The sequence below is a fragment of the Podarcis cretensis genome (genome assembly GCF_951804945.1).
Source record: "Podarcis cretensis genome assembly, chromosome: 2".
In the NCBI taxonomy this organism is placed as follows: Eukaryota; Metazoa; Chordata; class Lepidosauria; order Squamata; family Lacertidae; genus Podarcis; species Podarcis cretensis.
The window spans coordinates 90,726,988-90,745,364 of record NC_137171.1 but is presented as its reverse complement, the minus strand read 5'-3'; the positions used below and the strand labels follow the sequence as shown (position 1 = coordinate 90,745,364).

The 18,377-nt window shown below is 42.3% G+C and overlaps 1 protein-coding gene across 3 annotated transcripts in view; it reads right to left on the bottom strand.

Moving 5' to 3' along the window:
* SRGAP3 (SLIT-ROBO Rho GTPase activating protein 3) overlaps positions 1-18,377 on the bottom strand; it is a 188,321-nt gene that overhangs the window by 93,901 nt on the left and 76,043 nt on the right. For all 3 annotated transcript variants that reach the window (XM_079958670.1, XM_079958668.1, XM_079958669.1), the window contains exon 2: positions 10,367-10,562. In XM_079958670.1, coding sequence (XP_079814796.1) covers positions 10,367-10,562 — 196 coding nt within the window. The remainder of the gene's footprint in view (positions 1-10,366; positions 10,563-18,377) is intronic.

Genomic DNA, 18,377 nt, shown 5'->3' with positions numbered 1-18,377 from the left:
AGTGTTTGCTTTATGATAGAAAGCAAGGTAAAAAGGAAACCATTTCCACTATGAAGTCTAATAACATCCTCCAAACAAATTGGAAAATGTTCTTTTTCAAAATACACTTCATTCCAGCATTAACATTTTCAGAATAAAAACAAAATTCCATGAACACAGGTATATATTTAACTTCGGTTCCCAAATAAAATTGAATGTTTTTTAAGCCAAGTTGATAGGTATACCCCAGTATATAGTTTAAATGCAATCCACACCAACAAAGCAATACTCATCGAAGAAACAGATACTGTACATGTTCAGCTGGGTACAGTTAAAGGTCAACAGAGAACCAAGTTAGTTTCACTTTTTTGACCAGACAATTCCTATTCCCACAAGTCTCTGACTATAAATCACAACCATAAACTGATTTGCCACACACAGGAAAACAATCAGCTCCATACACACCTTTTATTTATATACTGCCAAAAGACTTTACCTTAAAAAGGCTAATAAAGTTTCCAATAACACCACAGATAAAAACAGTAAATACAATGAAGACAAACAAGCCAAAAAAGAAAAGCTGATAAAACAATAATAATAATAAAAAAAGGCCCTCAAATCTCATAAAAGGGCCAATATAGTAGGATGGACTTTATCTGGTGCCTTTTTGATAGCAATGAAGACACCAAGCAAACATGGCAAAGGAGGGAGATTCCTCCATTTGTGTGCCACCACTGAGAGGGCCCTCTCTCCATGAGCTACCGAATGTAGAGGCACCCAGAGGTGGACTTGATAAGAAGTGAATTGATAGCCAGATTCAAAGCAGGAGGAGGTGTAAGAGCATTTAGGAGTTGAAAGGGTAAACACCAGCCCCTTGAAGTGAACCTAAAAACAAACCAAGAGAACTATACTCCCAACAGCAAAGTGCTCTGTTAAAAACACACACAAATAAAACCCCATTGTTTATGCACATAACATACATATTATCACATATCCCCTGTAAAGTAGACTGACATTGAAAAATAGCCATCTAAGTCAGGCTTCAGATCTGACAAAATTAACAACTGCTCTTGCACTTTTCTCTTTTCTTCTTCTTCTTCTTTTTTTTTGCAATTTAATATTGCAAAATTATTTTAACTCTACTGTATGTTCCACTCCGTCCCTGCCCCTGCAAAAAAGGCAGCCTTGGAATTTGAGCTCCTTGGTCCAAATGCCTATCCATTACACACCCAGTTCAGCTTCCTCTTCCCAGCTTTAGAAGACAAACAAGAGGCTGGATGCCAAATCACCCTGAACCACTGTCTTGTTGAGGAAAGAAAATTACAATGAACGACATTAGACCAATTCTTTGCCATTAAGCAATCTCAACAAGTCCCTAGAGAGCAGTCAAGACCCACAACGAACATCTCATCAAGTCAATAATATTATGTGCCGATGCAGCAAGACTTAGAAACTATGCAGTAGGGAACAATTCTGCATTAGTGGGGAGAAGGACTAGGTGACTTATTAGGGTTTTTCCATCTCCCAGGCCAGCTATCCTGACAAACCATTTAGAGGCCTCCTTTTGTTATAGACATTGTTGGCTGTACTGCCAGTCATAGTTTTGAGTCAGAGAATATTGCAATTTGCTTCCATTCATTTAAACTGCAATAGTGCACAAGGGCTACAAATTAGAGATTGGAGACCCAGTGGAAGATTGGGCCATGAGCCAGCTTTTATTGTATGCATTTATACAAGAAAGCTAGTCGAAATCCTAGATGAATACAAGCCAAATACAACTAACCAGACATGCATGGAAGTCCACTAATAGCTCGATAAGCCACTTGTTTTTGCTGCCTACCTACATCCAGGACAGCAAAAATGGAGATACGTTTTCAAACACCTGGCTGGACCAATGAAGTGACTAGGACTGGCACTATTGCAAACCATGTGCCATGAGTTGCACAGCCCTGCTCAAGTCCAAAGACATCAGGAAATATGCATGTTCCATTCTGCGGTATTATAACATACCACTGGCCAAGGAAACAAGAGGAAATGGAGTTGTTTTTTAGTTTATACTTATGTTGCAACACACTTCACTTGTAGCCACTGGCCAGAAAAATACTGGGCTGCAGTAAACATACACCACTTTCTTCTCCCTGTAGCAGTTTGCATGATTAACATTGGCCACACTGTTCATTCTATGCTGCCAGCTAGCATCACTGCTAGCATCACTGTCAAGAAGCAGAGGCTGAAGTTACAGCCCTGCATTCCTATAGGTTGTGTGTCTTGCAAAGTTTTAACTAAAGCTTGGCCACGCAGCTCAGCCACTTGCTTCTCAACAAACAAAAAATGCAAAACCATCTCAGCAAATGTAGCAGAAACATTTTTACACGTTTCAGTGATGTTCATTATCAACACAATGAACACCAAGAAGCGAAGGGATGACAAATGCTAGGAATGTGTAGCACCACACTGTTCTGATCTGTCTCTCCCCATCTTATTAGCCGGAAAACATTCCATTTCTCAAGAGGATTTCTAACTAATGAGGAGACACTGATAGTCATCTGGATTCCTTCTACACAGATACACATACACACCCGGTGTTGTGCATTAGCTTGGCAAAAAGATCCGTTCAAAGAAGCCATTTCCACAACTGAATATTTGAACCTTATGGCTTCATGGGGCTTTAAACAAAGCCATCATGATTAATGAAATTTTAATGGTTCTGAGGAAAACTGCCATGTTTTCAGGAGCATTTTTCTAGTGCACAGGCTGCTCTTGGTAATGTCTGCAAAATTCAAAACATTGCAAATGCTAACGAAACCCCATACATAGGAGGATCTCAAAGCACTTCTTATTCATTTTCAAAACAACTCTCAATGTGCGACCGCCAAGCACTAATTGGCTTATTATATTTTCCTATGTTCGTAAGTTGAAAAAGTGGAATGAAAAACCATGGAATAACCAGTCTTCATGACCTTTAGAAGAACTAACTGAAGGACAATAGAGAAGAAAGGGTAACACACACAGACACAGACACATGCAAGAGTAGAAGATGGCCCAGGGAAGCTGGACCAAGGATAAATGGTGCTCTCAGGTCAAAAAAAAGAATAGCCATGCATGATCTAGATAAAGAACTTTCAAGCAGTGGCCCCATCTTTCTATGACATCTGTGTCACTAAAATATACCTACAAGCAACAGGGGAAATTTACTAATTGTAATTATGCTTCAGCATAAGTCTCCCCCCCCCCTTCTTTTCTGCAGCAACACGTGTGGATATTTAATTAGTTCCTTTAACTTCTAGCTGTCCTTACAGTTTGCAAAGGGTGTGCTTTCCAGGCAATAGGCACCAATGAAACTCACTAAAAATAATCAGGTGGCGTACATGACCATGGAGGGAGAATCCTCAGTTAACTATAGGACTGGAAGCAAATATTTTCATGGCTCTGAAGTCTGCTATCACAGCTTAGGAAACCCTCCCACATGGAAAAGAAGAGCAAGGAAGTACACTATGATATGATTTCAGCTCAAAGGCGTTTACAGAAAGCATCATTTCCAGACACGAACAGAGGATTGCTTCCATTCCTAGCCAGCTCGTCAAACATTTTGGCCTGAACAGAAGTTCTCAGCTACGCTGACACCAACAGAAATGCTGCTTTTTAAGCTCTTCACAGTCTATAACAGAACAGCCAATGACAACACAAAGTGAGCGCCGATGAACCAGAAGTGCACCAGTTGTTTAATGCCTCTTCCTTCAAGGCATCGCTACTAAACTTTGCATCCAGCTGTTCTGCGTGCTCAAAAATCTGGGGAACAATAGAAGATACCCAAGAGTGAAGGTCCAAAATGTGAGGAGTCAGCTATTATCTGTGTACAGAAACAGGTGGATCAAGGCTGCCCACCAAAGGTTTTGCAAGGTAATCCAGCAATAGCAAAAAGGGCAGGGGAAAATAGCAGGCCAGGTGGTGCTGAAGATTATCAATGTATAAATGGTTCAGTTTTGTTAAGCTCATTTTCCATTTTCCCTTTGAAACCATAATGTTCAATAATATATTACTGCTGTTTAAAATTGATGAACCACTTTATAAGCCTCAGCAGCTTCTTCACTTCCAATCTACTATCTTAGAGACCGCCAAAAAGTGAGGAGGGGGAGTCTCATGACCTTATTAAGGCTTTCCTAGACACATGAAAACACCTTTCAGCTCAATGAGCAGCAGCCAGCCATCACAGCAGATACAAAGTGTGACAGAGCTACCTGTGGCCTCACCAGCATCCCAAAAAGACTGAAGCATTCAAAAGCAGATAATATTCACTGAACTACAAAATTAAGCCCACAAGATGTTGAACTATCAGGGCAAGTACAACATTGATACATGCTTCTTATGGCTGTGCCTGTTTGAAACTAGTTGACAGAAAACAGATGTGGAAACAATTATTACCCTCTAGACACAGTAAGACATCTTCAAATATTTGAAGGTCTCTCACATAGAAGGAGCAAATTTGTTTCCTGTTGTTCCAGAAATGGATCCAAACCACCAAACAAGTTAAAATTGTAAGGAAGGGGATTTAGACTAAATATCAGGAAAAACTTCCCAATAATATGAGCTGTTTTAACAATGGAACGAACTGCCTCAGAAGGTGGAGCACATTTTCATTAAAGAACTTATTAAACAAAGGTTGGATGGCCATCCATGAAAGATGCTATAGTAGTAGATTTGTCGGCAGGTTGGACTCGATCAGGGTTTACCAAACTCGGGTCTCCTGCTGTTTTTGGACTACAACTCCCATCATCCCTAGCTAGTAGTACCGGTGGTCAGGGATGATGGTAACTGCAGTCCAAAAACAGCTGTAAACCCAAGTTTGGGGAACCCTGGACTAATATACTTTGTATGAGTCTGTCAGATGAGCCTTCGTGGTCCAACAGTCAGATATGCTGGGCCTTGATTTTAGTAAACATCCTGGTCTGTTATGGAAGTGTGCTGGGTGACTTAATGCATAGTGCTCTCACTTCCATGCCTCAACTCACAGAAGCAAATGAGTAAGGAAGGGCATGGCATGTAAGGCCTTCTACACAAAGGATTTTTGCAGGTCTAAACAGTGGTGGGTACATCTCTCCTATTCAGGGGTGTCAACTTGAATAAAATATGGGAAGCAAGTAAGCCCCACCCCACATAATCAATCACATGACGTGGTGCACGTACATCATTTGAATGGCAATGGCCATCAACTTTGGAGGGCCCAGCCCTCTCAAATCATTTACAGGGGAACCGAAGCCCCCTTGACCCCTAGGAGTAGGCTCCTATGCTCCCATTAAGGCAACAAAAGTTTGCAGCAATCCTACTAGTTGGGCCTAGTGAGCATTAAAGGTCCCCAACCGCAGTCTGCGGGTTGCCATCTGACTGGATTTTATTCTGATCTTGATCTGATTTTAGGATGCATTTTAACTGATTGCCTGATTCTATGTTAATGTGTTATACATTTGATGTTAGCCGCTCTGAGCCCGGTTTTGGCCGGGGAGAGCGGGGTATAAATAAAAATTATTATGATTATTACTACTACCGCTCTCAGAACAGGGGCTCCAACTGCTTTCCATTATGAAACAGCATAGTAAAGAGATTTCCTGGTCATCTTTAGATTTTCAATTTACACATATTGCTGCATTTGCCCACATTCTTACAACCCTGAAAGAATGGTGCAAAAACAAAGGTTTAGAAAGTGCCATTCTTCAAGTAGCAAAGAAAGACAGGCACATAGTGTTAATAACACACCTTTGCTAGCCCACTCACTGACTGCACACACTATATCAGGTACAATGAACTAAGTTAATATCCGAAGAAATACTAATCACCTTTGTAAATGCCTTTGCAGGGCAATATAGCCTTCTATAGCTTCCTCTAAAGGAAGGTTAGAAAATGAAGCACCACAACAGGTTTAGACTTATGAAAAGAAGCTCTTTTTAAAAAAGCAAACCCAGGTGTGCCAAGTCACTAGGTGTTTTCACATTTCTCTCCATGACAGATCTTGAATTTGAAACTCATACTGTGGTCTTTGTACCTGATAATGTTGCTGATGAACAAACAATTTCTTTGAAGGAAAAGAAAAGTTGCCTTGAAAATGTTTTGGAATGGAAAGGCAGGATAGAAGTGCTTGAAATAAAATATAGTTGTTTGCTATGACAACCACACTTCCTTGTTCTAATCTTCTGCATGGCCTTAATCATGTACAGGAGAAATCGGACGCACACAACACACTCCACCCCAAAGCTTCTGCAATTTAAACCGCAACACTGCAGTGCATTAAAAGACGACTATTTTCCTAACAAAGGCCACTATGCTTTGCAAAGGCAAGGCCTCTCACAGCATTTGTGGAACTCAGGCCTCTTTGTTTGGCAAATGGAATGAAGGACTGTATAAAAACAAATTGTTCTGATCTTCCATTATACTACTCATTCACTCCAACAATACTTAAGATTTTCTGTCTGAAACAGCCTTAAAACCACTCAACTCACAGACCACTCAAACTATATTTTGCATTTTCAGACATGGAGGTTCTTTACAAATAAATTTATAGCACTGAAAGCAGGATTTTCTTTCACTGACTTCAAAATATGAAATAGGCCTCTCACGCCTTATGTGGCAAATCAACTGAGCTTTGTCTAGTCCCAGAGTATTCAAGCTGCTGTTCTTTTGGAACATTTTCTCCAACACTAAATGATAATCACTCTTTACATAAGCAATCGGTGAAAAGGGTAAGGGACCAGAACAACATACAAGGCTTTCATTAGATAAACCTCAGAACAAATCTGTCTTATAAACAACCTTGTAAAGTAGCTATCTGAGAAAAGTAGTAAGCAAAATGCATAAAACATAAAAAGCCATCTCTCTCTAACATGTAATTATTTTTCTTAATGCAAAATTAAGTTCAACGTCTAAACAATAGTTCTGAGTCTTCCTCCTGCCCTGCTTACACACCTTCATTTACAGCCCCCATTTTTCCATTAGCATAGAAGAGCCAGCACCCTCCAGCTGCTTTTGCTTGGGGACTTAGTAATAATTAGTTCAACATTCACAGTATGTTCCAGGGCCTGTTCAATCCATTCGCCAGATGCTACTCTTAGCTCCATCTGCCTGCCAAAATGAATGGAGCCACAATGAGCTGTCTTTGCTTTTCATCTGCAACAACAACCACTGAGTTAAAGGGTCTCGTAAGGATTTCTAGCCCATTAGGTTTCGGTCCCTCTTTTCATTTCACTCTGCCACCTCCACTATTTAGACCACTAGCTGAAGATGGTTTACATAAAGAAGGAAAGCCCAAAATGTATGCTGGATAAAGGAGGAAGCATTACTGGTTGGGGAATAATTTAATCCCGAGTTAGGTGAGCAACCTGCACTGGATAGTTACAGGTAGGTAGCCGTGATGGTCTGCCGTAGTCAAAACAAAATAAAAAAATCATTCTTCAGGTATCTGAAGAAGTGTGCATGCACATGAAAGCTCATACCAATAACAAACTTAGGTGGCCTTTAATGTGCTACCAGAAGGAATTTTTTAAATTTTGTTTGCACTGGATAGGTTACACTCCTCCTTAACACACAGGTTCATATCCTGAGCATCTCCTTCTGGATGCCCAAGTGATTAGGTGTGCTTTCCATCAGGTTTTATTGGTTTCCCAGCCATATCTTTTGTTAAGAAGGAATGATATAACCACAATCATTTGCATTTTGGTAATTGCTAGATTGGAAGACAGCAACATGTTTGTTGTTTGCTACCCTGGGCTCCTTTGTGAGGAAAGGCAGCCATATACATTTAATAAATAAAGAGGCTGCAACTTGTTATTTTTGTCTATTTGGTGTTACATAGCTTTCTCTATGCCATTTATCTCCTAAAATTAAATAATAATAATAATTTTTAAAAAATAGGGGAAGTGAATGAGTTGATCAGCTTTGACTTACAGTTATGTAAATGAACACCCAGTCTACTCTATAAATTGGGTTAGACCAAGACTTCACCTGCTGTAGATAGAAATTCCTTCCTTTCACGGCTGATGGCGGGGGGGGGCGGCATTTTGCTGATTTCCCACCACCACCTGCTGACCCAAGCATCACTATTCCAGAAGGTCCACCTCCCCCCCCCAAAAAAAACCCCTCTCAAACAATTTGGGAGGTGACCCTAGGAGCTCAGAACAAGGGGTGAAATCAGCAGAAATTACCTCCCACTTCCTTCATTAGTGAGATCATCCCATGAGCAGAACCTTGCTCAGGGTGTGCTCCTGCTGTTGGAAGCAAAATCTGGATCCAGCTCAGTATGTTTATACATCTATCCTCTTCTGGTTCTAGGAGACAGTGGGGCAGGAGATGGTGGGGATTCAATCCGCCGCCCACTTGCCTGATCATCCCCTCCTCCTCTTCCGACAAGTCCGGTGTTCCACTCTCTATCCCTGATAGCTCTGACCCTTCTCCTGGGGGGCACTGACCCCCATAAATTGCTGGCCCCTCTCCTCTTCCCAAATCAGTTTCCAGTCCCCTTGTGTCCAACACACATACATCCAAGCCCTGCCATCCCTGACACCTACTGAGGAAGGCCATTCCACAAACAATAAGAAGGCTCCCCCTCCAGGCAACACTCACCTAACAGAGTTGGGAGGCCTATCAAGTGGGGTGGTGGCTCTGCTACAGATCTTAACTTCTCAAGAATGAGGGTTCTGGTCAAAAGGAAGTTGAAAGATAAGGGGTCAAGTTTCTCCAAAAAGTTTTTGTGTTATTCCAAACCGCGATAATAGAAGGCAAATGTTCTTCAAGCCTGGGTCCCCAGATATTATTGAACAGCAGCTCTCTGATCATTGGCTAAGCTGTCTGGGGATGACTGGAGTTGTAGTCCAATAACAATGACATATGGAAACCTATTTGTACACTAGCAGAATCAGAATAAAGAGATTACAGTGGTACCTTGGTTCTCAAACTTAATTCGTTCCAGAATTCTGTTCCAAAATCAAAGCGTTCCAAAACCAAGGCACAAAATGGATTAATCCATTCCAGATTTTTAAAAATAGCAACTTAACATGAATTTTGCTATCTAACAAGACCATTGATCCATAAAATGAAAGCAATAAACAATGTACGGCAGTCACACAATCCATCAATCTGTAGCTGAACTGGGTTCCACACAGCCGCAAAAACAAAACCGCAAAAACAGACAGACCTCCGCGTAACACTCAAAACGGAAGTGTGGCACTCAAATCAAAAGTGTAACACTCAAAACGGAGCACGTTCGGCTTCTGAAAAAAGTTCGCAAACCGCAACACTTACTTCCAGGCTTGCAGTGTCTGGATTCCAAGTTGGTTAAGTACCAATAGGTAGCCGTGTTGGTCTGCCATAGTCAAAACAAAATAAAAAAAATTCCTTCCAGTAGCACCTTAAAGACCAACTTAGTTAGTTCTTGGTATGAGCTTTCGTGTGCATGCACACTTCTTCAGATACACGTGTATCTGAAGAAGTGTGCATGCACACGAAAGCTCATACCAAGAACTAACTTAGTTGGTCTTTAAGGTGCTACTGGAAGGAATTTTTTTATTTTGTTTTAAGTACCAATGCGTTTGAGAACCAAGATACCACTGTATAGGGAATTTAGCAATATGAAGTATATAGGATTTTAGTAATTCAGCAGTACAAGCTGCAGTTCAGAATGAGGTGGAGTACAGTGGAGTGAGAGACCATCAGCATTCACCTTGCACATTCAAAAATTTTAGATCACCAGGAAATGAATAACACAAGGGATTATGTCCAACAGACAAATGGCAATGACAACACAGGAAGTACTTTGCAGCTATGATTGTCAAAAAGATTAAAAGGAACCAACTAAAAAAAACCAATATGGCCAAGGGCAAGAAGAAGGTAAAAAAATCCACTGAGGAGCTACAAAACTAGACAGTATTAATATCCTCCTTTTCTTCTACATCCTTAGTTCATTTAGAGTTCAGAACCTCAAAGGCACATACTAAAAAGGATCAGTCATGTTCATTACTCCAGCTTGAAATATGGAACATTAAATATGCAAACTGAATTACTTTGTGGTTATAAATAAATATGCAATATCAATGTATGCAAGCTTTACCCACCAGAATGTCAGGCATGCCCAACCCGTCAAAAGACTGACAGTAGCAGCCAACCCTTAAAGAGACTATTTTGAAAGAAGTAGGAAAGACACTAACAAGTTTGTAAATAAGTAGCTCAGCAAACCCAAGAAAGCAGCTGAATCTCTGTTAACATTTTTTTCATTTCCTCAACCACCTCTGCTCCCATCAGTCATCTGAAAAGGCCCATCACTTTGAGATCACACTGAAGACTGCATTTATTCAACAAGTCTGGGTCTCTTGTGCCTCCTTTCAGAAATAGAAACATATATGCTTACTTGAACTGGTGGTGTTCCCTGGAGCTGCGAATCTTGGAAGAAAATCTTTCCGCAAGTTTTTCTAAGTTCCTAGAGTACTCCAGTTCAATCTCAGCCTTTCTGCGGAAGAACTCCTGGAGGTCCTGCAGGAGCTGCAACCGGGATTCAGACTGCTGTTCTAGGCATTTGAACTGTTCCACCAACTGGGTACGAATTTCTGGACACACAAAACAGAAAGCGAAACAGCATTATAAACAAATGGTAACAGAGCCTGTAAGCGCTCATTCATTTTGCTGCCCTGCTAAAGACCTCTCACATTGACAGCACTATACTGAGCATGCCCAGATAAGTACAGATTAACAGGCTACATAAACGGATTAACTTCACATAAGTACATAAATACATAAACAGATTGACTTTAAACCTTTAAACATTGGGGGAAGGGGAATCCTCTCTTATGTACCCTTGTAAGGGGGAAAGAAACTGGACTGAGATTGAAGTGTCAGCGGTGAGATTAGGTTAAGAAAAAATTCTCAGTGTCTCAAAGGACTGGAATAAAAGTGGGGGATGGTTGCATATAGAAAACTAGTCATATATTCATTTATTAAGATTTTTTACTCTCTCTTTTTTTCCATGCACAATTTGGGGTCCATCAATGAACACCCTTACTAAAATTACATTTTACTGATATCAAGCAGAATTTGACTGGAATTAAGCAGTACGTTCGGAATTTAAGGATTGAAAAGCATACCTTTATGTGATTAGTGACTACAACCCACTCTTCTGATCCTTTGTGATTCAACAGGTTATAACATAAACAAATAAATAGCATACAGTCATGCCATCTGTGTTTGCGGGGCCTCCAATATTTCTGATATCTAAAATATTTGACAAATTACTACTATGTACTATGTGGTAACTGCTAACAAATACTGACATTAAGCAACGTTAGATTCACCAATCTGAAACCCTATACACACACACACACACACACACACACACGCAAGTGCTTTTGCAATACAATAGTGTGATAATGGTTGAACAGAGATACTGTCTAAAATCTCCCAGGCGCAGAACATCACGTCCAATTGCTAAGGAATAAATACTGGTTACAATTTAAACTTCCACAGAAGCTCAGGACCTTGAATCCAAGATACCTGAGGTCTGTTTTTTGGTGCTGTGGTCTAAAACACTGAGCCTAGGCCTTACCAATTAGAAGGTCAGCAGTTCGAATCCCCGCAACAGGGTGAGCTCCCGTTGCACGGTTCCAGCTCCTGCCAACCTAGCAGTTCGAAAGCACATCAAAGTGCAAGTAGATAAATAGGTACCGCTCCGGTGGGAAAGAAAACGGCATTTCCATTGGCTGCTCTGGTTTCCCCAGAAGCGGCTTAGTCATGCTGGCCACATGATCCAGGAAAATTGTCTGCGGACAAACGTCGGCTCCCTTGGCCAGTAAAGCGAGATGAGCACCACAACCCCAGAGTTGTTCGCGACGGGACTTAACTGTCAGGGGTCCTTTACCTTTACCTAGCATAGTCTTTATTTTTTAAAATAGCCTTGTTCTCAGGCTAAAAGGATACCCAATATCATATGGTGGCCTGGTTGTGGGCCATATATGACTATCACTGTTCCCTTGCATGTGCCCACCTCCACTGCCACATTCACAACAGCCTTCTCAGGACCAAAAGAAGATCTGGCAGAAACAGGATAGCCAGCAGGAAGGAGAGAACCAGCTAGGACTATAGTTACTTTGCTGCTCCAGCACATGCACTCTGCTGTTAGGTGGCAGCCAACCAAGTGCACGCACAATCTGACCACAGCATGGCGGAGCGCCATAGATTATGTCATGTGCACACTGGCTGCCTTCCTGCTGGTTCCTTGGTTTCTCATTAGCAGCGGTACAAAGTTTTCTCTGTTTCTCAGGGTGTCAGAAGTGGAACAGGCTGGGTGCGAGTGGAGGCTTGCGGGTTGGTGATGGGGGCCTGGAGGGAGGTCAGCAGGCTGGAAGCAAGCTGGCTAGTGGGTGAAGGAGCCTGTTTGTGTGTTGGTCTATGTGAGCGAGTGACAAGGGGAGAGGGAAAAGGCTCAGTGGGGGAGAGGGGCTATCATTTGCATGCAAAGATGTGTGTTACAGAGGGATAGGACCCTTCAGGCTTTGGGCTCAATTAGTCGTACCCCACCCACCTCCATCGTGCTCAGGAAATGCAGCCCTCTTCCCAAAGACGTTGCCTTCCCTGCCCTGGAGTTTTAGCTGCAAGGAGCAGAGAATGAATGCAAAGCAATTTTCACTCCACTTGTAGTTCGGCCTGTTCCTGCCACCACTCTCAGATGCATCCAGAACCGACAACTTTCAGAGATAAGTTTATAGACTACATGCACCCAACAGCAGCTTTACATGAAATATATCGAGATAAATTGGTTGCTTCCCATGCTGATGTTTATCAAGTTATAGCTGTATTCAGTAATATCTGTCAGATTAATATGCCCCGTTTAGTAAATCAGGCTCTCTTACATGATATATCGCCTTGTACATCAAGAGAAAAAGAATTGTTTCCTTTTGACGTTTATCTCCTGCCACAAAAAAACAACAGCTTCCCCAAACACAACTCACTTTTTAAGCCTCTTAGATAATGTAGCAGAGTCTGCAAATCTCTTTAAACAGGATTGATCCTTGGAAGACAAACAATCAGAACTGGGAAAGAACAATGTTTTAACTCTTAGCCTCTATTTTGAAAAGTGGCCTCTGGCTGCTAGATGAACAATACCCCCATCTGTATTTATGGGTGTGGATACAGCAAACAAAAACAAAAACTTTCTGTTGAATATTGAAAATACTTAAATGTTATTTTTTCTGAATGGTTAAGGGATATGAAGAGTAGCTATCCCTTTTTTCAGATGAAAACTAAATTCCATTTGAATCTACTCAGACTCTGTAATCACCATCAAAATCTTTCAAGTCTACAGTTCTATAATTCTATGACTCTCTGTGTACGTCTGCTGAAGGTGGTATGGAGGGTGGCAACCAGAAAATGAACTGTTTCCTAGTAGGTTGGGTATGTTTACCCCATTCAAGTCCATTCAGCAACCTTTGCTGTTGTTTTTTCTAAAGAAATGGTTTTCAAAAGAAATGATTTTGGCTGAACGTCTTCCTACTCCTACTTGCTTGCTTACATGTGAAAAATGAAGGTTTGTCAGTTAAGCCCTGTTCAGATGTTTCCCCTTGTGTGATGACAATTGTGCAAGGAGGGAGAGGGAGGTGGAACGTCCCTGCCCTGTCACTTCTGTTGCAGCCTCATCACCCAGTCCACATGCCCCTTACACAAGGGTGACTTGCAACTTTCATTGTAAGGGTAAATTGTGCAGGAGGGAGACTAATCTACTCATGTAGGCTCTCTAGACCAGTGTTTCCCAACCTTGTGCCTCCAGCTGTTTTTGAACTACAACTCCCATCATCCCTGACTAGCAAGACCAGTGGCAAGGGATGACGGGAACTGTAGTCCAAAAACAGCTGGAGGCACAAGGTTGGGAAACACTGCTCTAGTCTAGACAACTTAGGACCTTGGAAAATCCGCACAATGGTACCTCGGGTTAAGTACTTAATTTGTTCCAGAGGTCCGTTCTTAACCTGAAACTGTTCTTAACCTGAAGCACCACTTTAGCTAATGGGGCCTCCCGCTGCTGCCGCACGATTTCTGTTCTCATCCTGAAGCAAAGTTCTTAACCTGAAGCACTATTTCTGGGTTAGCGGAGTCTGTAACCTGAAGCATATGTAACCTGAAGCGTATGTAACCCAAGGTACCACTGTATTCTAAATCATGCTGCGTCTCTACACAACTAGAGAAAGCTCCCCACTGCAGAACTGCAGCCTACAACAAATGAAAGGCTGCAGGAATGGGGATGGAGGTGTAAGAGAGATGCGGGGCCGGAAAGTGTCACCCCCCTTCATAGGGGTCATAGCCAACTCCTAGGGGTCGTGGGGGCTTCAGCCCCCACAAAAAATATTTGAGGGGGCCGGGCCCCCACAAAATTGATGGGCATTCCCATTAAAATGGTGTGTGTGCTGTGTCATGTGATTATGTAGGGCAGGGCTTACCCAGGCCCCCACAATATTTTATTCAAGTTGGCGCCCCACTTTCCACCCTCGCACAAGTGTAATTGTGCAAGAGGCAACACCTGAAAAAGGCTATGGTGCATAGGGAACAGAGGTTGCAGTCATGTACTCATTCGTGTATATATTAGTTTTTACTTTTAAAAAAATACCTCCTGAGATTCCAGCATAAAATTTCCAGGCAGCCTTATTAAAGCCTTTAGGGTATTCATGAGGAGCAGCCATCTACCACCACCACCCCGGTCACCCCCATACCTCCTGTTTTTCCTCAGCCCACCGAGGTAAAGCACAGGACAGGACAACACCTATTCTATAAAAATGATGGGGGAAGCCGAGGCAACCCTGTACTCCAGATAGATCTAAAAGCACAATAGGCAGTCATTGTATTCAAATCCCAGTTCTGTATTTGTGATTTCGAGCTGCTGCAATATTTCAAGGTTTGCATTGCCTATTGCCTTCTCCCAGGAATCCATTACTGGTTATTTATTACTATCCTCTTTTTTTCCTTTTCCATGAAGTGGTTTCTCCCAAAGAGCATATCTGAAGCACAGAGAGAGATGCTATTTATTATTCATCAGATATCAAGCGTAGTTGTCTAATTCTACTCTTAATTGGCTGCAAACAAGGATAGTAAATGCACTGGCAAAACACAATAAAGAGGAGGGGGAAACAGCATATGTAGCTCCTTGGTCTATGCTGAGAAACTACTAAGCACACTCACACAGCATCCCTCATTTGCTATTTTGCGGAGAAGACGATTGGGATGGGCTCTAATTTTTTTTAAGTAGTTTATTGCCTAGATATCGATTACAAGCTGAAGCAGCTGCACACAAAGAAAACACACACATTTATTTATTGGCTTTAACATTTGTTTTGAAAAGCAGAATTGGCCATGACATCTTCTTTCTGAAGAATCTGAAGATTCACATTGTCTTCTGGCAACTGCCCTGTATTTGTAGCTTTCCCAATTGAACAGTAACAGCAAAGGGACATCAGAATAATCACGGCTGCATGCCAAGAAGGCTGCAGATTCCTTCTTTACAGAAAGAGATTGCTCTGTGAGGGGTGGAGCTGACACAATCAGTCCCCTGTCTTTTCCCTATTTTTGCCACACTGGCCTGAGGATCTCTAGGCAACAGTCCCCCTTTGCCAAGCACACAAACAAGCAATCACACATGTTGCTGTCGTAATCAACAGACAGCCCTTCAAGCTCCACAACCCCACACAGGGCACTACACTAATGATGTGCCACTTTGGCATTTTCAAAGTTCATGCCGGAAGTTCACCCACATCAGCACCATCTGAGTTATGAGAAGACAAAGGTCAAACCCAACAGACACACAAACAGCTAGCTAATTGGTATCCAAAAGGCACTCAGCTGTAAACAGACACACACAAAATGGATACAATTGGCAAACCCTAGATACAGGGGTCAGCAAACTTTTTCACAAGGGGGCCGGTCCACTGTCCCTCAGATCTTGTGGGGGGCCGGACTATATCTTGGCGGGGGGGGGGGGATGAACAAATTCCTATGCCCCACAAATAACCCAGAGATGCATTTTAAATAAAAGCACACATTCTACTTGTGTAAAAACATGCATGATTCCCGGACCGTCCGCAGGCCAGATTTAGAAGGCGATTGGCCTGGATCCCCCGGGCCTTAGTTTGCCTACCCATGCGGCCTAGAAGCAGAAGATAAAAGAAGGGGCTAATACAAAATAGCCAGGAAACCAAGAAAAATCTGCAACTAAACTTTTATAGGGATTGAAACGTTTTAAAATATTTCAAATGACCAAATGTGCTTACTTAAAATGATAAATTCAGGTTTACAATCATGATCACTTTGAGTTGACAATAACGGCAATTTGGGTTTTCTGTGGAATGACGCTTGCTCCGATTCAGCAGCAAAGCGTTGGGGGGGGGGGGGGGGAGTGTTCGGACACAGACCTGGAAAGCCTAGGAATTTAGAAGACAGTCTCCTTTCTGTGTCTGCTTTGCCTGCTTCAGAAAGGTATTATCCACTAAATGAATCCAGGTATTTTCCACAATTTTCTGAGTAAGTGCACACATTCCATTACACTATTCTCATAAGGGATTTAAAGAGGGGGGTAACAGAAACCAAAGTAGATGTCCCAAGAAAATTGTCCAATTGCTCCAAAATACAAAAAGGAGAGAGCAAGAGTGGTGATGGTGTTTCCTGCTTGGCAGGGGGTTGGACTCGATGGCCCTTGTGGTCTCTTCCAACTCTATGATTCTATGATTCTAAGAGTGAGCTTTCAATACAGAGAACTACACTGTTGACAGGACAATGTTGACTAGATCACCGAAATACTGGTGGACAACAAAAGAGGTTTAAAGACACTCTCAAAGCAAATAAAATAATTGTAATATAAGCACTGATAACTGGGAAGCACTGACCTGTGAGCACTCCAATTGGAGAACAACCCAGTGTTCGAAACTCCCATTGCTCTAGGCGCATTTTAACAACAGGGAATTTCATCAGCGCAAGCAGTTCCTGAGCTCTGGGTGCAGGACTGCACCTAAGATTTCAGATTAAAACTGCAGAGTGGAAGGAAAGGAGGAGCTTTTTCTGCCTCCCCACTTCCAGATACTCTCTGAAGACTGGAGAAGAGACCTTCTTAAGAATATTAGGGGGGTGGGCAGGGGAAGACTAGATGATATAATATTTTAGCTGCAGTTCATTCATTTTCAGCTGGTGTTGGAGGAGACTCTTGAGAGTCCCATGGACTGCAAGAAGATCAAACCTCTCCATTCTTAAGGAAATCAGCCCTGAGTGCTCACTGGAAGGACAGATCGTGAAGCTGAGGCTCCAATACTTTGGCCACCTCATGAGAAGAGAAGAATCCCTGGAAAAGACCCTGATGTTGAGAAAGATTGAGGGCACAAGGAGAAGGGGACGACAGAGGACGAGATGGTTGGACAGTGTTCTCGAAGCCACAAACATGAGTCTGACCAAACTGCGGGAGGCAGTGGAGGACAGGAGTGCCTGGCATGCTCTGGTCCATGGGGTCATGAAGAGTCGGACACGACTTAACGACTAAACAACAACAATTCTTGTTATAGAAAAGTGCACCTAGACATTCCTTTGTTGTGCCCATAACCTAAGTTTAAGGTGCCATTTAGCTCCTAGCTTTCATATCTCCGTTTCTAACACTGGAACAACCTTTGCCAAAGGTGTCATGGACTTTGAAAAAGCAGGAACTCAGGGCAAAAAAAGGAGAAACGAGCTAAGAGAAGGCACATTTGGCAAACCCTCACTGTGATCAACTCCCACCTGGAAACCTATGTTCCTACTGTGGAAGGACGTGTGGATCCAGAATTGACATCTACAGTCACTTACGGACTCACTATTAAGACCACTTTCATGGAAGACAATCTTACTCGGCTACAAATGATATCAAAGAAGAAGGTTTCAGTAAAACAGGCCTATATATAAGACAGATTGTCCTAAACCAATAACTTTCCCTGTTGACAAACACAGAGATGGTGTAAAGGAATACGTAAGCAGAAGGTGCCAGAGTGCCAGCTGTCCACACAGAGAGAAAAAGAACAACCAAACCTAAACATACAGAACTCTGTTTGGCCTTGCATTGTTCTCAGGAGGTTACTGCAAGCCTTTTCACAGGTTCAGGCCTGTAACTAACACTCTACACACAGGAGCATCTCAAATCCTTCCCTAACACAGGCCATAAATAAGGCTTGTTTTAATATATTTTTTCCTGGTTTGTTCTCTTTGCCCTGCACCCTCCTGAGAAGATCCATGGTCTGAAAAAGGCAGCTGCTTCTGGCATAGACAGACAAAAGAAGGGGGTTTCTCTAGCAACGGGGATCAGATGAAAGCTTTCAGAACCTCCTCCCTTCTCAGGTTTCTTTTCAGCAGTGTGGTGTTCACACAACTCCCAC